Source organism: Paramacrobiotus metropolitanus, unplaced genomic scaffold, assembly GCF_019649055.1.
Source record: "Paramacrobiotus metropolitanus isolate TYO unplaced genomic scaffold, Prichtersi_v1.0 Parri_scaffold0000037, whole genome shotgun sequence".
NCBI lineage: Eukaryota > Metazoa > Tardigrada > Eutardigrada > Parachela > Macrobiotidae > Paramacrobiotus > Paramacrobiotus metropolitanus.
This window is the reverse complement of record NW_026570257.1, coordinates 634,638-653,046: the sequence shown is the minus strand read 5'-3', so window position 1 is coordinate 653,046 and position 18,409 is coordinate 634,638. Positions and strand designations below refer to the sequence as shown.

Below are 18,409 nucleotides of genomic sequence, written 5' to 3'. Positions count from 1 at the left end.
CAAGACAACCGAGTGACAAAGTGTTGTTTACCAGAGCGTAGTGCCGTCTTTGTCAAAGCGCCAGTTGGTGGTCAAGCGTGCCGTGCCGTTCGTAAGAAACGATCAAATTGTAATTTCTAACTTGCCCGCATATAAAATAATTAATTATAACAATATTTTTATGGCGAGGCAAACCGTGATAAAAATTTTATAGAACAAGAACGAATCAGCTTCCTGAAATTGCTGACAAATCTGTCACGAGAACAATTCTGCTGCTGCTGTAGTACAATAACAATAATACCGGTTCAATTCAGATAACATTGTAGAATTTTCCATTTCGCAGTTGCAGTTGATGGTGGTCCACTGTCCAGTATTAAAATGCCAATGCTGTAATAAGATTGATTGCTGTGATCTTAGAATGTAACAAATATTTTAATCTTATTGCGTTCGTGTATCAACCTAATTTTTAAAACGACGTTAATTGCTAAACAAAGAGTACTACGGATTTACCGATTTCATCATACGGATAAATAAGTTTACGAGTACAGTAATACATGCGTCTGTGCGGTGGCACGGATGGTCTAATTAACAGACAACGAACCTGCATGGTGCAACAGCGACCAACGGATTATTCCGCGAGAAAAAGCTAGTTAAAGGTGTGTATAATTACATTGCGGTTTATGTTTATCACATCTTATTATTTTTATTACATACGAAAGCTTCTTTTACCGAAGCTGCAGCCGCCTTTAATTGTTAGAGCATTTCGTTATGAATGCAAGGCGTGCTAGCCGAAGACCAGATTGCTGTAATAAATTTTATTCTTTCGTTCATTTGGCATTCAGATCTGCTTATTACTTGATTCACAGTGCACATCATTGAGCTTATCTGTCCACGCCATCAAAAACATTCAAACTCATTCGAAAAATGAATTAAACTGCATCGAATGTGCGCCGGTTAGATCATTACAAACATAATGGTTACATACAGCAGAACCAGGGAAAAAGCGCGGATTAGAAAAGAAATTTCATTAAACAAAGGCCGGCCAGCTTTACAGATCATTAGTGGCAACGGCGTCGTGTTAACAAGCAGGAAAAATAAATTAAAGCCCCAATTTACATCCAACCAGCGGGAACTATTTAGGCCTTCTTGCCACCCTTCTTGACGACAGTCTTCTTGATGGTCACGGACCCGGAGGCCGATGCGGATCCCGAGGCAGAGGATTCAGCAGCACCAGTGGCGATCTGCACATAGTCTGGTTCGTCATCCAGGAGAGGAGATCCTTCAACGTACAGGCGGCTGTTGGAGTAGTCATAGAACTGGCGGACCTTGGTGCAGTCAACATTGAAGAACCAGTCGCAGATCAGAGTGATCTGGTTGAACAGCTGCAAAACAGACACACCGGGTTCAACGAACGCTGTCATCTGACGGCTCAGTGTGACACTTACGGTCATATTGGGGCACAGATAGCTGGTGAGGTTTCCGTTGACATCACAACGGTCGAAAGCCTGGCATTTGCCTTCGCCATCGTTAGCATAGAAACCAGGTTTGACGGAGGCACAGTCAACACCGGCTTTGGGGATCACGGAGAGAGTGGGGTAGTCTTGACCGGCTTGGGCGGCTTTGTACAGCTCAGCGCGCTGACCGGCATCGAGTTTAGTCTTGCCGTTGCTCAGGGCATCCAAAGCGGAGAAAACTTTGGGGTTCTGGTCGCCAGCAGCACGCTTTTCCTGTAGTTACATATATAATATTACCTTACATCCATTTGCAACGCAGCTAGGATTTGTTTTACAATGTCGTGGTGCTCTTCGTGCTCGTCGAATTCACGCTTGGGCTTGCCCTTTACGGAGACGGTCTTTTTGATGGTCACGGAACCAGAGGCGGAGGCAGACGAGGAAGAAGCACCAGTGGCAATCTGGACGTAGTCTGGCTCGTCATCCAACAGGACAGAGTTCTCCTGGTACAGACGGCTGTTGGAGTAGTCATAGTACTGGCGAGCCTTGGAGCAGTCAACGTTGAAGAACCAGTCGCAGATCAGGGTGATTTGGTTGAAGAGCTGAAATGATATTAGATCGTCAGAGCGTGTTTAGCGTGGTTGGTTACAAAAATGATACCGTCATGTTGGGGCACAGGTAGCTGGTCAGGTTTCCGTTAACGTCGCAACGATCGAAGGACTGGCACTTGCCGGCACCATCGTTGGCATAGAAACCAGGCTTGACGCTGCCGCAGTCAACACCAGCAGCGGGAATGGCGGACAGGGTGGGGAAATCTTGGCCGGCTTGGGCGTTCTTGTAGATGTCCTGACGCTGTCCAGCATCCAATTTGGTCTTTCCACCGCTGAGGTCATCGAGGGCGGAGAACACTTTGGGGCTCTGGCCAGCAGCACGCTTTTCCTGCAGACAAATGCAAACTGGTAAAGTTTGTCGAAGCATTATATAAAGGCTGAACCACGTACGATCTGATGCTCATCGAATTCCCGCTTTGGTTTGCCCTTTACGGAGACGGTCTTCTTGATGGTCACTGAGCCAGAAGCAGAGGCAGAGGAGGAGGATTCAGCAGCTCCAGTGGCAACCACAACGTAGTCTGGTTCGTCGTCCAAGAGAGGAGAGTTCTCTTGGTACAGACGGCTGTTGGAGTAGTCATAGAACTGGCGGACCTTGGTGCAGTCAACGTTGAAGAACCAATCGCAGATCAGTGTGATTTGGTTGAACAGCTACAAGGGCGTCGAACAATAATCTACATTTTTTGAAAACATATTTAGTCGACACTTATAACAAGCATACCGTCATGTTGGGGCACAGGTAGCTGGTGAGGTTGCCGTTGACGTCACAACGATCGAAAGCCTGGCATTTGCCTTCGCCATCGTTAGCATAGAAACCAGGCTTGACTGAGGCACAGTCAACACCGGCCTTGGGAATCACGGCGAGGGTGGGGTAGTCCTGACCGGCTTGGGCGGCTTTGTACAGCTCAGCACGTTGACCGGCATCCAGCTTAGTCTTGCCGTTGCTCAACACGTCCAAGGCGGAGTACACCTTAGGGTTCTGATCGCCAGCTGCGCGTTTGTACTAAAAGAAAGGTCACGCCTTAACATCATGGGTGGATCCCCAGATTACCAAATAATAAAGCAACTTACCACGCCAGCATGGCACACCGCCACAACGGATAATAAGCAGACAAACACCCTCATTATGCAAATGCTATGCTTTTTATTACTTTATAGGTGAAAACGGTTTCAAAAGGCGAAATCAAAGTGGGAAAGGAGAACTGAGCAGTAGATGACGATGGTAGTTGCAGTCACAGTTGGGTTATATACCAAATTTTTATTGTCTTGAACAAGCTTATGGAGACTTGTTGGCTGAGCACGAATGAACGCCGTGTCTGAGGAAAGTAGTGCAGGTAATCGAATGTTAACGAACGGATACGCATTAATCGTGTATTAATGTATTCTCATTAGACGCGTATGGTAAGTGGCAGCGCTAATCACCTATGCAAAGCATAAAAATGGCACTGTCTGAAGCAGAATTCGGTAAATTTTGTCCGTTCTCTGTGATTATTTCATGCATGCCATGGCGAAAACAATAGATTTTAAGATTTACTCTGGTTCGATAATTTTGTCCGATTAATGACGACTGACGACTGAAGAATTGGCCTATAGCCGCAATTAATTATTAGCACCAAAATTTTCTGTGTGTCGTTTATACTGAATTTCCGTTGTTCAAGCGTGTAGGTTACGTTAATTGTTTCGAAAGTGTATCCTGCATATAACGGTAGCTACATTCTGTAGTTATGTATTAGTAATAAAGACAATAGGATGCTGTAATATTGGCAGCTAGCCGTAATTAATAATTATTTCATAATTCTCTTGCGTTGTATCGACTACTTATACAGCACTTTTACTGCGATAATTATCTGTAAAAAAAAATGACAAGCTCAGTGCCTTTGAACATTAATTGTTGCTGTCGTTAGTGTCGTATAATTACAGATACATTTTTTTGAGAATAAAATAATTTTGTTTTGTTTTGCTCCTGTTTTTGTTTCTGTTTTTGGAATTTTTTATGACTGCAGACAGCCGCATTGATTAGATTGGCGCCGTTTCCGATTTCCATAGGCTAGCTTCCGGCAAAGATTTGCAAGTCCATCGCACTGTTTTTTGTACCTCTCGGTGGCTGCACCGTCCGACGATCTTGTCTCGCTGCGTGTGGTATATCGATCAATTTTGACAAGTTCATTACCATCGCAATTTTGGGAAAAAGGGAAAAATCTTATACACCACCACGGTGACTATCTTCAGGACGGCATTACTTATATTATGGATCAGCAATGCCTTCTAATAACTTCAACTTCTAAAATATACGTAATTTAATTCAGTACTATTGTGCTAGTGTTATAGGCTGGTTTTAATAACAATCGATCCTGATGGTAGTGTTCTTACGTACCAGGCGGTCACGATGTGAACTTTTGTTTGTATTAAATTTATTTTCAAAAATTTTGAATTCTCAAATTTTGCTCAAATTAATTTTGTTTGAGATAGTTTCTCTGTATTTAATAAATTAACAGTTTTGTTTCATTGCGTTTCTTCGATCCGCGATTATGCTAGTAATATGGTGAGCATCACCAGCATCACGCTAAATATAACGTCTCCCTGTTTCCTATAATTTCTCTCTACTTAGTCTTTATTTTGCTTCTCTCTCTCTATTTAGTTGCATGCTTTCCCATACATGTACATCACCGTGGCAATACGCCAAACACGGTATAAAAACGCTCGGCGCAGCCGGAGTGAAAACCATTAACTCTACGGAATAAATTCATGTTCATAACATTATTGATTGGTTCCCGCGAGTACACTGAGTAGACACACATCACACAGCATACAATCTTCTTGTTATGGTACGGGCATAACAAATAGCTGTGTTTCAAGACTAACAATTGTAAGCTTATCTGCGGTAAAAATATTGAAAAAGTTTTCACTTTACGTTTTACGAACACAAACAGATACTTTGTGTTTGTGCGAAATTTTACAGTCTGTTCTTATTTACGTGCAATAGTATCAGGACCCTCATCTGTAACTTTATATTCCGCTGCACAAAAACCTTTTTACTTCTAAATATTATTGTCCTGTTCGCGCAATTTTAACATGGCTGTTGATGGTGAGACTACCTGCGCCGTCGAGTAGTTTAAAATTTTTCCTAAAGCCGCTTGATAATGCACCGTTTTCTGGAACGGTGTATCCGCTGAAATAAGACGCAGCCGGCACTGTTATTCATTCGCCTGAAAACAACGGCAAACGAAAAAGGCGGACAGTATCGCTCAGCCGGCAAAACGTTTTCGGCCACACCACTTATACATTTCAAGACCACACCTGCGGCTTTATGTAGTCGTGTACTGTACTGTATGCGCTGTGTCCGGTATTGTATTTTCCGGTACCTAACACTTACCTTACGGTTAGTATGAGTTTTTACGTTACTTTATTTATGTGCAGGTTTGTCTATGCACGCATTATAAAAAGTTATTTTTAAAATTTATTTATTTACCATGCAAAGCTCTCTCCAATCTGTTATTATGACAAATAGCTTCACATTCAAGTCAGGTATTTGGCTATACCGTTGCATTAATTAATTATTGAATACCGTCGCATTATAATTATTATTATACGTAGTTTGTAGTATTTAAATTGCCACGTATCCTACGAGCAGATAAATACATTTTGGGTGTAATGCCGGCGTGCTGCGTATTCTAATCATACAGTGTAAACTCATTATTCCACTATACCCACGTGTAGTAGGGTATTCCTGTACAAGCAAAAATTTATCTGTACAACACTAATCGCATAATATCGTCACTTATGACCGCAAAATGAATAGCAATTGCTGCACATTTACAGTATATCACGACAATTTTGGACTTAATACCTTAAGTACCTTATACTGATAATATTATTTTATTTTATAATTACTTTCGCACATCGACAATGGCTAATCATGAGTCGAACAACAATATTTGCGCTGCTCCAGTGTGCAAAATCTGGTGCCGTACGGATGTTGCGCCGAACCACATGATTGTCCACAATTTTTAACACATCAAAAATAATTCATATCAGATCAAAAGTTTGATCAGAACAACTGGCAACGTTACTGCTACGATAAGCTTTTGTCCAGCATCAAGTTTGTTCTGTGACTTCTGTCCACTAGCCATGAATTCGAAACCAGAAAAGCCCTTGTGGTCTTGTTTGCCACTGTCACGCTTCTCCTGTAAGCATATAAGATTTTGAATCGATGAATTTTGTATTAAACTTAGGATTAAAATTGTACACCCCTGAAAGCCTCACCCTTTGGTGTTTAGCTTCCCGCTTCGGTTTTCCCTTGGGGACGGCCTTCTTGACGGTCACGGAGCCAGAGGCGGATCTCGACGAAGATGCTGCAGCACCGGTAGCAACCTGGACATATTCCGGTTCATCATCCAGCAGGGGCGAATTCTCCTGGTACAGGCGGCTGTTGGAATAATCATAGAACTGACGGACTTTGGTACAATCCACATTGAAGAACCAATCGCAGATCAGGGTAATTTGGTTGAAGAGCTACAAAGGTCACGAAGAAATTATAAGGCAAACTCTCAACGGTTTACTATCCTACTGTCATGTTGGGGCACAGGTAGCTGGTAAGGTTGCCATTAACATCGCAACGGTCAAAAGCCTGGCATTTGCCGACACCGTCGTTAGCGTAGAAACCGGGTTTGACGGAGGCGCAGTCGACACCGGCAGCCGGGATGGCGGTGAGCGTGGGATAATCCTGACCAGCTTGCGCGTTCTTCCACAGTTCGGCACGCTGACCGGCATCCAGCTTCGTCTTGCCGTTACTCAGGACATCCAAGGCGGAGAACACTTTGGGATTCTGATCACCAGCAGCGCGTTTATGCTGTTGGAAACATTTCAGTTATGTAAAATTCTGGATTTCAGTTTCTCGCTGACTTACCACTTTCGCTTGGCTCAGCGTTGCAGCCAACAGCAAGCAAACGAACACTTTCATTGCGTCGAAGTTAATTTATTTCCTTTAAATTTCGAAAAACAATCGGTCGTAACATATGGGGTGAATGTAAAGTGTTAAGTCAATAACAAACTGCTTTAAACATCGTTAACCGGCTTTTATGCATGTGTCAGCTAGGAGCACAAATTTAAAATTATGTCTGGGTTGGATAATTTTGTCCCAGTAATCATGTTCAAGAAATCATCGCCTATGGTCATGGTTATCGAATAAATTTCCTTGGTAAGGGAATTACATCTTCCTGCAGTGAAACAAAGCGGTTATGCTAACCTATTAGGCTCATTTTTTGCAGTTATTACGAACTCTGTGACAAGAATTACGTTGAATATGTGACAAAGCCCATCTACTGTACAATTTACATGCGTGGAGCTGTTTAGCAATGTAGCAATTAAGCTGTGACGGGTACAGTAATTAGAGAACGCCCTTAACGATTAGCTGAGGTGTTTTGTACAGTACGCTGAACTAACCTTATATATGTTGAACAGATGGCGATTTTATTTATTTCTCACCCGAGCATCCGGTGATAAAACTTAAAGAGAGGTGAAGGCGAATCCCGATCAACTTCCTTTTTGTGTCAACGTTCAAGTTCACAAGATTTGGCGTGGCAATGCTCAGTTGGTTTTGGCCACCGTCCCCTCACGCTAGAACTGGGATTACAGTTTTGTTTGATTTGCTGATATTGTTTCGATGACGCCGTCCAGTACCGTATACTCAAGGTCAATAAAATAATGTATACTACGAAGGCTAAAGGAATTTAAAACCTTTATCAAAAATGTTTTTTGTTATCAGGCAATATTGCAAATCAATTTTGAAATTATTTACGAAAACACTGCAAACTTAATTATTAATCCTGTAATTATTAAATTCACATTACGCTTACAACTACATAAACAGATTTTAGGTTATAGACTTTCCCGATCAAGTTCATGATTGTGTTCCTGATTATTATCAGCAAAATGACAATCCTACTCAATATGTTTTATACAGTAGTAATGCAAAACTAAGCACTTTGGCAACATTTATCATATAGGCACTACAGAAAAAACATCTTGGGAATTTAAGACTGTGATTACCCTTCTTGCACTTTTACCGCATGCCACATTTCTGTTAATTTACGAGTATATAACTTTAAAGTGTAAAACCACTGATGTTTTGGACCGTAATACTGTATATACTCGTTGGAAAGAACCAGTATAATGTTTTCCAGAGTGATGATGAATTACATGATGCTGCGGAGTTTTATTACATTTTCTGTGATTTCCTTGTTGATGTGTGACGGTTGGTAACTTTGGTAGTGTTTGTGGATACTGTAATTACATATCTTTGTTAATTGTTGCAGGATTTTTTAGACACTGCCACTAGTATATCCATCAGCAACCCTCAGCGAGCAGTAATTGTTCTAATTCAGGGTGGTGACCTCTACCAACTGACGCCAGAACTTGTCGATCCCATAAAAGCACAGGTGATCGAGCTGAGTTATAGAAACTGCAGGGATAATGCGGCCACGTCTAGTACTGGAGCGCTACGACTGTCGAATCTCCTTGGCCTGCGATTTTGTAGTTGCTTTAGTCTTATCGTGAAAAAGAACGACTTCATCCACTTCAGAAATCTGGGGATGCTGGAGTTTGATCTGACATCTATTGAATCTATTGAGCCAGAGACCTTCAAGGATCTCCTGCAGCTAAGAACACTCGCACTGGAACATAATTACGCGGGCCTGCTCTACTCCAGAGAGGACAACACGCGTCCGCAGACGAAACGCTACTCCACACCTCAAATACAAGCGGCCATTCGCAAGATTCACTGTGCTTGCGATTACGCCTGGTTGCGTAATTGGCTGGACGTTCATCCTTATCTTTTGAGCGATCGCGATGAAGGAGAAGTGTACCTTATCGGAAACCGTCCAAGCCCCAAAATTTCCCGAAGATTTATGTTCCTGGCTGTAGACTGCGCATTGACAAATCTTACTTATTTTGAGCGACGCCATCGTGGCTTCCAGAATGACTCTCATTATAGGTTTGCAATTAATAGTTCATGCTAATTAGGTCCTTTGAGGTTTCTAATTATGAAAGTACAATGTGTGTGAACATGCGCGACCGATTCAGGCTTATTGGGTACTCTAGGTGCACGCCGTATTCGTATTAAACTGAAGAGTACTTTCATAAATTCAGTTTCTTCAACGACCATATAAACCATGATATCATATTGGCGTTACGATTTGCTACAAGTGTCTACCGTATTTTTTAGTTGTTTTGTTTTAGTTTCGATTTTTCTGGGTTCTGCCTTATCCGAATCAAGTTAAATAGTTCCCAATTTCTTCCCGATTTTAAAGTTTTATTTTTCTGACTTTCTTAGAAGTTGGCTGAAGCAGAGACGAAAAAGACTAGCAGACCAGCTTTGATAGGAAAAGCAGTTAACAGGAAAGGTTAGTTTAAATAAGAAAACAAAGCCAGGAAACGTACAATCACCATTGTAAACATTCAGTACATCATACAGGAAATACTGCTGAGATACCTGGGCAAAACCGTCGGTGTTGCGTACATGGAACAGCTCAATCCAGGATTGCTGTTTATTGTTCTCTTTGACGTTTCCATCGCAGTACCATGGTAAACATTTTGTGCTTTGGATTTGCCGGTAATGTTCCCAAGTGACCTTTTACTCAGCCGCGGCCGCCTTGGCTTTGGCCTTGCCTTTGTTCTTCTTAGGTTTGGCTTCCGCTGGAGCAGCTTCGCCTGATGTCTGAACGGCGCCTTTCGCTTGCATTACGTATTCTGGTTCGTCGTCCAAGAGAACAAGGTTTTCCTGGTAGAGACGGCTGTTGGAGTAGTCATAGAACTGCTTGGCCTGGCTGCAGTCAATGTTGAACCACCAGTCGCAAATCAAAGTGATTTGATTGAATAACTGTAAATAAAATATCATCATCGTCAGTTCCTCTTACGTCAAAAAGCAAAGAAACCGATCGTATGATTCGTATCCAACAATTATAATACTGCAAACCGTGTAAGTGAATTATTTTTTGTTAGTCAAAATTTAAAAAGCACGATCAGAAATACCGTGAAACAAACATAGCCCGTAAAAGCAAAACTTTATTATTAAATGCGTGCTTTGTCACTTATGTACTTTGTAAATATCTAAGATGGTTTCTTAAATAAAACAAAACCAATAATTAATGCGAGTATTCGGCGGCGGACACATAATCGATTGATGAAGTATGTAAGTACAAAGACCTTTGTTTAAAACGTGGCCCTAAGCGTACCGTCATGTTGGGGCAGAGATAACTGGTGAGGTTTCCATTAACGTCACATCGGTGGAACACCTGGCATTGACCGGCATCCACATCCGCATAGAAACCGGGTTGCTTAAACTGCGCGCAGTCAACATTTCCTTTGGGAATCTCAGCAATCAACGGGAAATCTTGACCAGGTTTAACACTAAGCCATAGCTCTTGAATCTGATCAACACTCAGCTGACGATTAGCTCCACCTCGCAGTTTGTCCAACGCAGAGAAAACTTTCGGGTTCTGGTCACCAGCTGCTCTTTTATCCTAAATGAAAATAAAAAAAGTTTAAAAAATAACTGTATAGAAAATGGAACATCTATATACAAAGTAGATGAAAATTAAAGCATTAAAATATCGCTTACCAGTGCTTTTGCGCTGCAAGCACCGATCAAAACTGCCAAAACCAAAATAAACTTCATGGTTAATCAGGTAATGGTAAAACCAATGAAGATCAATAAATTAGCGGTATAAATAGATATACAGCAACAATACTGGCTTCTGGTGATATAAATTACTGATTAAATGGCTGTTTGAACAACTGATGACCATTGTGAGCCGGCGTCAATACTTTATATATATGCGCTCTTCGATTATTAAGACGCTCGACGCGTTTTTTGCAGTTTACGACGGACAACATGCTGCACTGTCCGTTGTAGCCCGCTGCCCACCGCGATGATTAATAAGCATTTTTACCAGCTGGAAATCGATGCTGACGGACGAGGCGATACTAATAGTCCGGCATGTCGTATACGTTCATACTGCGTTTTTATGCGCTGTATTTTTAACTCGTAACATCGTAATAATGGAGATGTACACACCACAGTAAGAATCGAACAATGGTGTGTAATTGATAATTGGCGAAGAATGTATCAGTTGTGTATCATTTCAATTAATAATACCGAACATGACAAGATGTGTGTAACTGGGAGTAAGTAACCCCATGGTGACAAAATTAGGCCGATGCGTTTTGTCATACACAAATATATTAGTGCGTACTTGTCAGTGATCAGATCGGCTCGTAGTGGATTGTCATAGTTTTTTAATGTAAACGAAGCCGTGAACATCCGAACTTGAGTGTTAATGAACAAATAGAATATTAATTCGGACCTGCTTTTGTCTTAAATTTAACATGCAAAAACGACCTTTGAAACTTTCTTTCCACTAACGCAAAATTAGTACGTCTGTCACAAATTAAATGAAAGTTTTCCATTGACCCGTTTTAAGTTGAACAACCTTTCATAGAGAGTGCAGCATGCTATTAAAACGTTGGCATAAATAATTCTTAATTAATAAAATCAGTTTATACGATCGCGATAAAATTCCGACTGTAAATTAACTTAAATATGATTGTAAAAGTTTACGACTTAACATTACCCTGATGACCACTGTACTGACAAAAGAGGCCTCTTTTGTCAGTACAGTGGTCATCAGGGTAATGTTAAGTAATGTTCTTGACTGCCTAGGCAGTCAAGAATTATGAAATTAGTTTTAATTTATTGTGCCACATTTATTCTTCTATCCAGCATTGACCTTTGCGTTAGGGTTTTGTTCCGAAGATTTAGTGCTTTGAATTACCAGCAAAACAAGGTCAATAATCTGATAATCATGGTTTACTGCAAGTCTGCTAACCAGCTGAACTAAATATGTTGGCGAAAATAAAATACTTAGCGGCATAAATTAGAGCATAGTTGCCATAATCGTGCAATGATTTACAGATCGTGCGTGTAACTTTTATACGACAAAATCGGTTTCTGCAGTGTGTGGGAAAAGCGCGCCGTACATTTATTGTTTTACTGTTGGAAACTTATTTAATTTTCTGTTGCAACAGAAATAACTATTTTTTCTCCTGAAATAGCATGCGGAAGCAAGCAATTACAGTATGTTTGCAGACAGATATTTTGTCCGACTGTTCAAAATGATATAATAATTTTTCATGAATCAGAATTAAAATACGAAGTAAACATTCTAACCCGTTATTTACATGCAAATTATAGTGCAAGGTTAAACGTTGTGCAGTTGGAAAAAACTCCGCTTATTTGTAAGCAGTTTCAATTTCATAACTCGCGCGCGGCTAAAAATTCGGACGAATTGCGGTCGCAAAAGTACTAAAATAAAAATCATCTGGGTACAAAGCCCAAGAACACATAAGCCTCTCCGCTAATTATCACTCGTTACCTTTGCATTTTATTCTGTATACTGCGCTTATATTCCCGCTTAGGTGACAAGTCCAAAACCAGTGATCCCATCAAAGATACGAGTAGATGAGTGTATTTACAACTTTAATGACTGTTGTCGGAATGAGATGCCCCAAACACCTTGCACAATCACCACACCCCTTTTAAATAAACATCCCGTTGTACTCACGTAGCAGGTGTGTCAACTCAAATATCTTTACTGAACGTGGGTTAGTCCCGAGCCCGATTTATCTACAGCCAGTTGCAATGATAATCTGATTAAGTGTAGCTAGGAGCATGAGAAGAAAAACTTATACAATATATACATATGCAGGCTTCCTAATGCCTCCAAAAGAAACTATATATTTCGAAAGAAATAAATAGCAGAATCATGGAACCGATAATTATTGCCATTGACCTTTAAAAAAGCGGAATTTTGCATAAAAAAGATGCTCGGCATGGGTCGACATGACGTGTATTGCGATCCTTAGGGAAATTTAGGCATTTCCACCGGCATCCGTGTTTGTATTTCCCCAGATCTGGTTTAGATAATTGCGTGTTGTGAATTCGCAAACTGATTGTCACAGCAACCGTTTTGCCAACACAGCTGTGCTGACAAATATCCACTGGGCATTCAATGTTAGTTTTACTAACGAGGCAACATACGACTTTTATACGTATAACAACTTGCTCTACACCGTTTGTGTTTTATTTTGCAAACATCACCGATGCTCCTAACTTTCGTTTTCCAGTATATCATAATACACATTTTCAACACTGAAGTATGAATATTTCCAACACATCCATTGATGTGGTCGATGTAATCAATCCATTGCTGGCTGTGTCCAACGCAGCAACGACGATTGTCGCATTCTTCCTAAACACCGGAATTTTATTGCTATACATTCTTCATGTGCGCCACAAAACTCCGTTTTCCCTGTACGTCGCCAATTTATTATTATCCAATATATTCAGCTGTTTGTTTGCATTTTTTGATCTGGTTAAGCTGGTTTATCGCAGCAAGCAGCTGGATATTTCCCCGCTATGTGCAATACATTTTTACTGGGACTATGCATTTTCCGGTGTTGTCGCCATGGCGCATGCCCTCATCAGTATTAACCGGATCTGGGCGGTTGTTCTGCCGATATCGTATCGGAATCTGCACACCGGCAAAACCGCTCTACTAATCTGCGGTGGCGCGTTTTTATACATTCACCTTATCGTTGTTCCGTACTTCATCTATAGATTATTAAGCATACGAAACTTTTGTGATGATTTTGCAAAGGACACCGTCTTCAACAGCTTTACGCAAGTGGTGGTGTACGATCTGCCGTCCGCAGTGGTCATCGCCGCGTTTCCGGTCATTTGGTGGGCGCAACAAAAACGTCTCAATCAGATTGCCGCTAATGACTTTCTGCGTGGACGCAGCCATTCGGAGGGTGTTCGGCATGTACACATCGACAAATCCTTCCTCACACTGACGGCTTTAACGGTGACCCTGCTGGTATTTTGGATGCCGACAAAAGTGTATTTTACCGCACTATTTTTGGGTGGTGTTGATCTCGGCCAAGTTTGTTTAGCGGTGATGCTGACCTTGTCGACGCTCCAGGCGGTGTCAGACCCGATTTGTTTCGTATTGACCTTTCAAGAGATGAAAGATGCTATCCGGTCTTTAGTAAAACGCAAGTAACTGCAAATTGTGTGCAGATACTGTATTCTATGGTGTTCGTGTATCATTTTGTAACTTTCCAGTATTGAATAGGCTTTTTCAAATAAAGAAATCGCTACTGCCAGTATCTATATTGTCCGACCGGTTAATGGAATAAATACACTGCTGGAAAACGTGAACCCATGTTGCCACAAAAATTATTTTTATTATCAAGATTTTGGTTAGTGCTGACAATTTCCGGCTTATCGTTACGGAGCAGATTTGCTTTGTGCTTGATCGTCGTCTTCAACCATTATAAAAATCCATCATTACGTAACACATATCAGTAGTTAATTTAATATCGCGAATTTGCAATATACTGTAGACCAGTACTCGAGATATGAAAATCAAGTTTTAAACCCTTGATTGCAGACGAGAGGGTTTATTGATTGAACTGCACAACCTCATTATTCTGTTTCGTTATTATGCCTTGAACGTCCAAGAAGAAGTCAATCGAGCCGTTGCTGTCTCATTGAGAAACCGACTGAGGACTTCGACCGACGGATACCTCCATAAAGTCCAATACTTATGACTCTCCATTTCTGGATAAGTGGCAGCAAAGACGAACTTGGCCGCATCATTCCTAGAAAAATTGTAAAAATATTCATTTTTATTTTTCAGTAGAATCTGTAGCGTACTGTGCACTAAAGCAGGCATAAACGTGTTTGTGCCTTAATGCCGATAAGCAACGTTATCGAGTAATGCCACTATACTTTATAGGATATGGAAATGTCGAGTACGAGGTGAGCATTATGTGGCAAGTTTATGCACGTAGAAAGCGAAATAATTACGCCAACGTACGCCTTGACCGTCTTTAGATCCTCGCGTCCAGTCAACGTAATCGTCAGTGTGATATCAGCAATCGTAAATGGGTTCGCTTGTGCAAATGCTTCTTCCACTGCACGAAGGACTAGCGAAGAATTCTAAAACCACCCGGGTACAATTAAGTCTGCAACTAACATCAGAATCTGCTTATACTGAGAGCATGGTACAATATTCACCACAAACGTCATAGGAGGTCTGGATCCGTACGCGCCAGATGCTCGCGGTTCCGGTAGCGATTCTGCGTACAAGGTTTTAGGTTTAGGTTTTAGGTTTTAATCGCTTAGTGTCTACAGATACAAGGAATCACTCCTTATCGAGATCTATAGACAGGTCAACATAATCTATTACAAAAAAAAACAAATAAAACTTATATAAGAAAACAGTAAAACATTTCATCAATTTCATCGATTTAACAAAAGTCAAGGTTATTCGACGGTGAAAGGTGAATGTCTCATTCACGGGACATAGTTCAAAGGGAATACACCCTTCTCTGCATCCCTTTATGATGCTTTGTTTCGCCGACTGATACCACTGCTCCACTTGACTGTCCGTCATAGTTTCTTTACCCTCCCCGAAAGGATATTTTTGCAGTATGTACGTTAGGTTAACATTTAAGCTGGGCACCGGCATCTCCAATGTAAGACCCTGCAGTCTGTCGTAAATGGTTTCAGCGTACGATAAACTGGGATCAGCGACGACAGAATATCCCTCAGAATCATAAACTATCACAAAGAAGTTTATAGCGTTTCCAACCAGTTCCGGATTCCAAAGCGTTACGGCCACCTTTAACGAACCATCTACAAAAACTAGCATACGTAATCTCGCGTATTTACGTAGCGGCGTTATGCATATACGGTATCGGTGCTCTAACTGGTGCCGTTACCATCCAAAGATTTCTGCAACCGTTCAGTCATCTGCGCCTCCAGACGCGGTAACAATTGTATGCTTATTGGGCTGTTCTGGTTCGACTGCGGCATGCTGACGTACATGCGAAACGAATAACGTTCGTCAATCGGCCACGGTGTGGGTCCACTGATAGCTGACGGGTCCAATAATTCTGACTACAAAAGCGCAACAAGTATGCGTATGTTGCAGTGTTGTAGGTTGTACGAGGTACAAAAGGGTTAGAATTTCTAAGCGTTGAAGGTTTTGATTGGTGTGGTAGTGCGTACAGTAAAATTTTTGTTCTACCGTGAATGCGCAGAGTAGAGTAGTAAAATTATATAATAACATAATGAATTGTTGTAGTATGCCTAATGTAATATAAATGTGCATATAAATTGATTACTCGCAAAAAAACCCCGCAAGATGGTAGATAAATAAACAACGATTACAGCCATATAAAGATGTCGATTACGGTAGGCATGCTATTGTAACAGTGTCTTGATCTTCACGTACATGAAAGAACTGGTTTCCATACTTTGGGTGAAACGGAAGATATGGCATCTCGCCTAGGTAGATGCTGTTGTGCACCAGCACCGCGGACGGGACCATGGTGAACTTGGTACTGCAATAGTCATGTGCGCTCCAAATAAACATCTCGGATCTTAAGCTCGCGATCGAAACTACTGTAAGTAATTCAATTCACTTATGGCTTTAATTACTGCAATGCACTATTAAAGAGCATTAAGAGTTTCTTGTACAATTCGTGAACCATCTGCGCAGTATTGTATTGTACATGCAGCACTTACTTTGAAAATGAACCGTTTGCTCGCGACGTCAAAATCCACGTGCTAATGTTGCCAAACTGGATATCCAACTCGCCGCTGCCCGGCCTGCCACAACCTTGCTTGACCATTTCTTCCGTGGCTATTTCCAGTAATTCATCGTGCAAGATGACCATGTCGGGTGCACTGCTCTGATTTGCCGGCATCCGGTATAAGCCCTTAAACTGGACGTAGCCGTAAACGGCCGCACCGCTGGCCAACGATACTCCAATTTCTTGCAATTTCTCCTGGAGCACCTCAAGAGTCGGAGGGTCGGCTTGAGACAACTGATTCAGCGTAATGTCGTCCGAGTAAACCCGTTTGTTCACATCGCCAATTTCTGAATGAATGGGCAGAATATAAACCACTTGCATAAGAGGCAATCTACAAGAATCCACAGGTACTATGGCAAACGCAAGCAAATTACGTAAAACTGTCTGCTTTGATATGTAACTGTGCAGTTAGTCATGTTATGAGTATTTTTACAAGTATAAACTGTGAACGTGTAATTATATTTACTGTATTTGTGGAATACATGGTTTGAACTTTGAACTGAATTCAGATTGTAAACCTACCCTTCTAAGGTACTCATAACTGTGCCATTGTCAAGAAAAATTATCTGAACTTGATTCCATGTCGAACTGGTGCCATCTGTTAAAAAGACCCACTGTATCGAAAAAATTGTCGGGTTTGGTCTAGCAAAGAAGAACTGACACCAATTACCGAAATTTTTTGACCATGCTGCCGAAAGTGCATATTCCAACTGTTTTACGGAAGCGTTATTTAGTTGCAATGCAACCTGGTGTACTCCGACAAAATCGGGTATCTGTAAGGCCCTTTTAGCCTTGATCAAAGCATGGAAATAGAAATCAGTCTTCTCCGTGATGTTCATGTAAAATCGAACGCCACCGACGCTTGGTTTCGAATAATAACGTAACAATTCTGGATCTTCTTCAGTTGTGACATCACTGATAGTATAGTTAAGAATTATGGAGCTAGAATTGGAAATGTTGTTGGCTGTATCTACGGTCCAGTAATCCACGACGACCGGCTTGCTTGTCGTTGTAGTGACATTGCAAAACGTCATCGTCGTTCCGGGGATACTAAGCACTGCAAATTTGGAGAAAACGGCGCTATAGTCTCAGAAGTGATAAATACTCACAAAATGGTCATATTACATGCATCAGCACAGCGTGGTTTTACCGTCTTTCGTTTCGGGAGCGGACGTAGTGTGCGGTGCATCGACCAGTTGATTGAGAGTTCGAATGGTGGCATTTCCAGATGGAATTAATAACAACGTGCACATGAAGTTGTCGTGTATAAGCGTTCACGCCGTTTAAGGCTCCATGAACAATCTTTACTCTTCCACGCCTGTAATGCTCAATCGGTAGGCACTCATACTCTCAAACTGTAACAGAAGAACTAAGGTGGAAATAAGACGAACGAATCAGGAACACAGAAGATCAGGAATCCCTCAGGAACGAGCTAACCACAACTTCCGGTCGTAAGTCCTGTGAGGATCGGCAAGAGCTAGGACGATTGTGTCACGAGCAAACCTGTATTCTATGCAATAATCCGGGAGCGATCATGTACATCAGAAGGAACAAGTATTGCTGTCTCTTTATCCAATTCACTTCACAGTTTACAACACTAGGAAATCGTAATTAGAAAGCAGTCTCAGAAGTAAATCTCAGACTACTGAT

The 18,409-nt window shown here is 41.4% G+C and overlaps 3 protein-coding genes across 3 annotated transcripts; all 3 read right to left on the bottom strand.

Annotated features, from left to right (window-relative positions):
* Nucleotides 1-779: 779 nt before the first annotated feature.
* On the bottom strand, nucleotides 780-3,277 carry LOC129589726 (uncharacterized). Its single transcript, XM_055484575.1, has 7 exons — nucleotides 3,110-3,277; nucleotides 2,760-3,041; nucleotides 2,432-2,689; nucleotides 2,091-2,369; nucleotides 1,769-2,032; nucleotides 1,425-1,706; nucleotides 780-1,361 (listed from the first exon to the last, which is right to left on the bottom strand). The coding sequence occupies exons 1-7, from the start codon at nucleotides 3,161-3,163 to the stop codon at nucleotides 1,116-1,118; spliced, it is 1,665 nt and encodes a 554-aa protein (XP_055340550.1). The 5' UTR covers nucleotides 3,164-3,277; the 3' UTR covers nucleotides 780-1,115.
* A 2,630-nt stretch (nucleotides 3,278-5,907) lies between these two features.
* LOC129589727 (uncharacterized) lies at nucleotides 5,908-7,104 on the bottom strand. Its single transcript, XM_055484576.1, has 4 exons — nucleotides 6,945-7,104; nucleotides 6,606-6,887; nucleotides 6,302-6,550; nucleotides 5,908-6,222 (listed from the first exon to the last, which is right to left on the bottom strand). Exons 1-4 carry the CDS (start codon nucleotides 6,996-6,998, stop codon nucleotides 6,070-6,072), a joined length of 738 nt encoding a protein of 245 aa, XP_055340551.1. The 5' UTR covers nucleotides 6,999-7,104; the 3' UTR covers nucleotides 5,908-6,069.
* A 2,230-nt stretch (nucleotides 7,105-9,334) lies between these two features.
* On the bottom strand, nucleotides 9,335-10,853 carry LOC129589728 (uncharacterized). The gene is made up of 3 exons (XM_055484577.1): nucleotides 10,656-10,853; nucleotides 10,270-10,557; nucleotides 9,335-9,914 (listed from the first exon to the last, which is right to left on the bottom strand). Exons 1-3 carry the CDS (start codon nucleotides 10,710-10,712, stop codon nucleotides 9,669-9,671), a joined length of 591 nt encoding a protein of 196 aa, XP_055340552.1. The 5' UTR covers nucleotides 10,713-10,853; the 3' UTR covers nucleotides 9,335-9,668.
* Nucleotides 10,854-18,409: the final 7,556 nt, after the last annotated feature.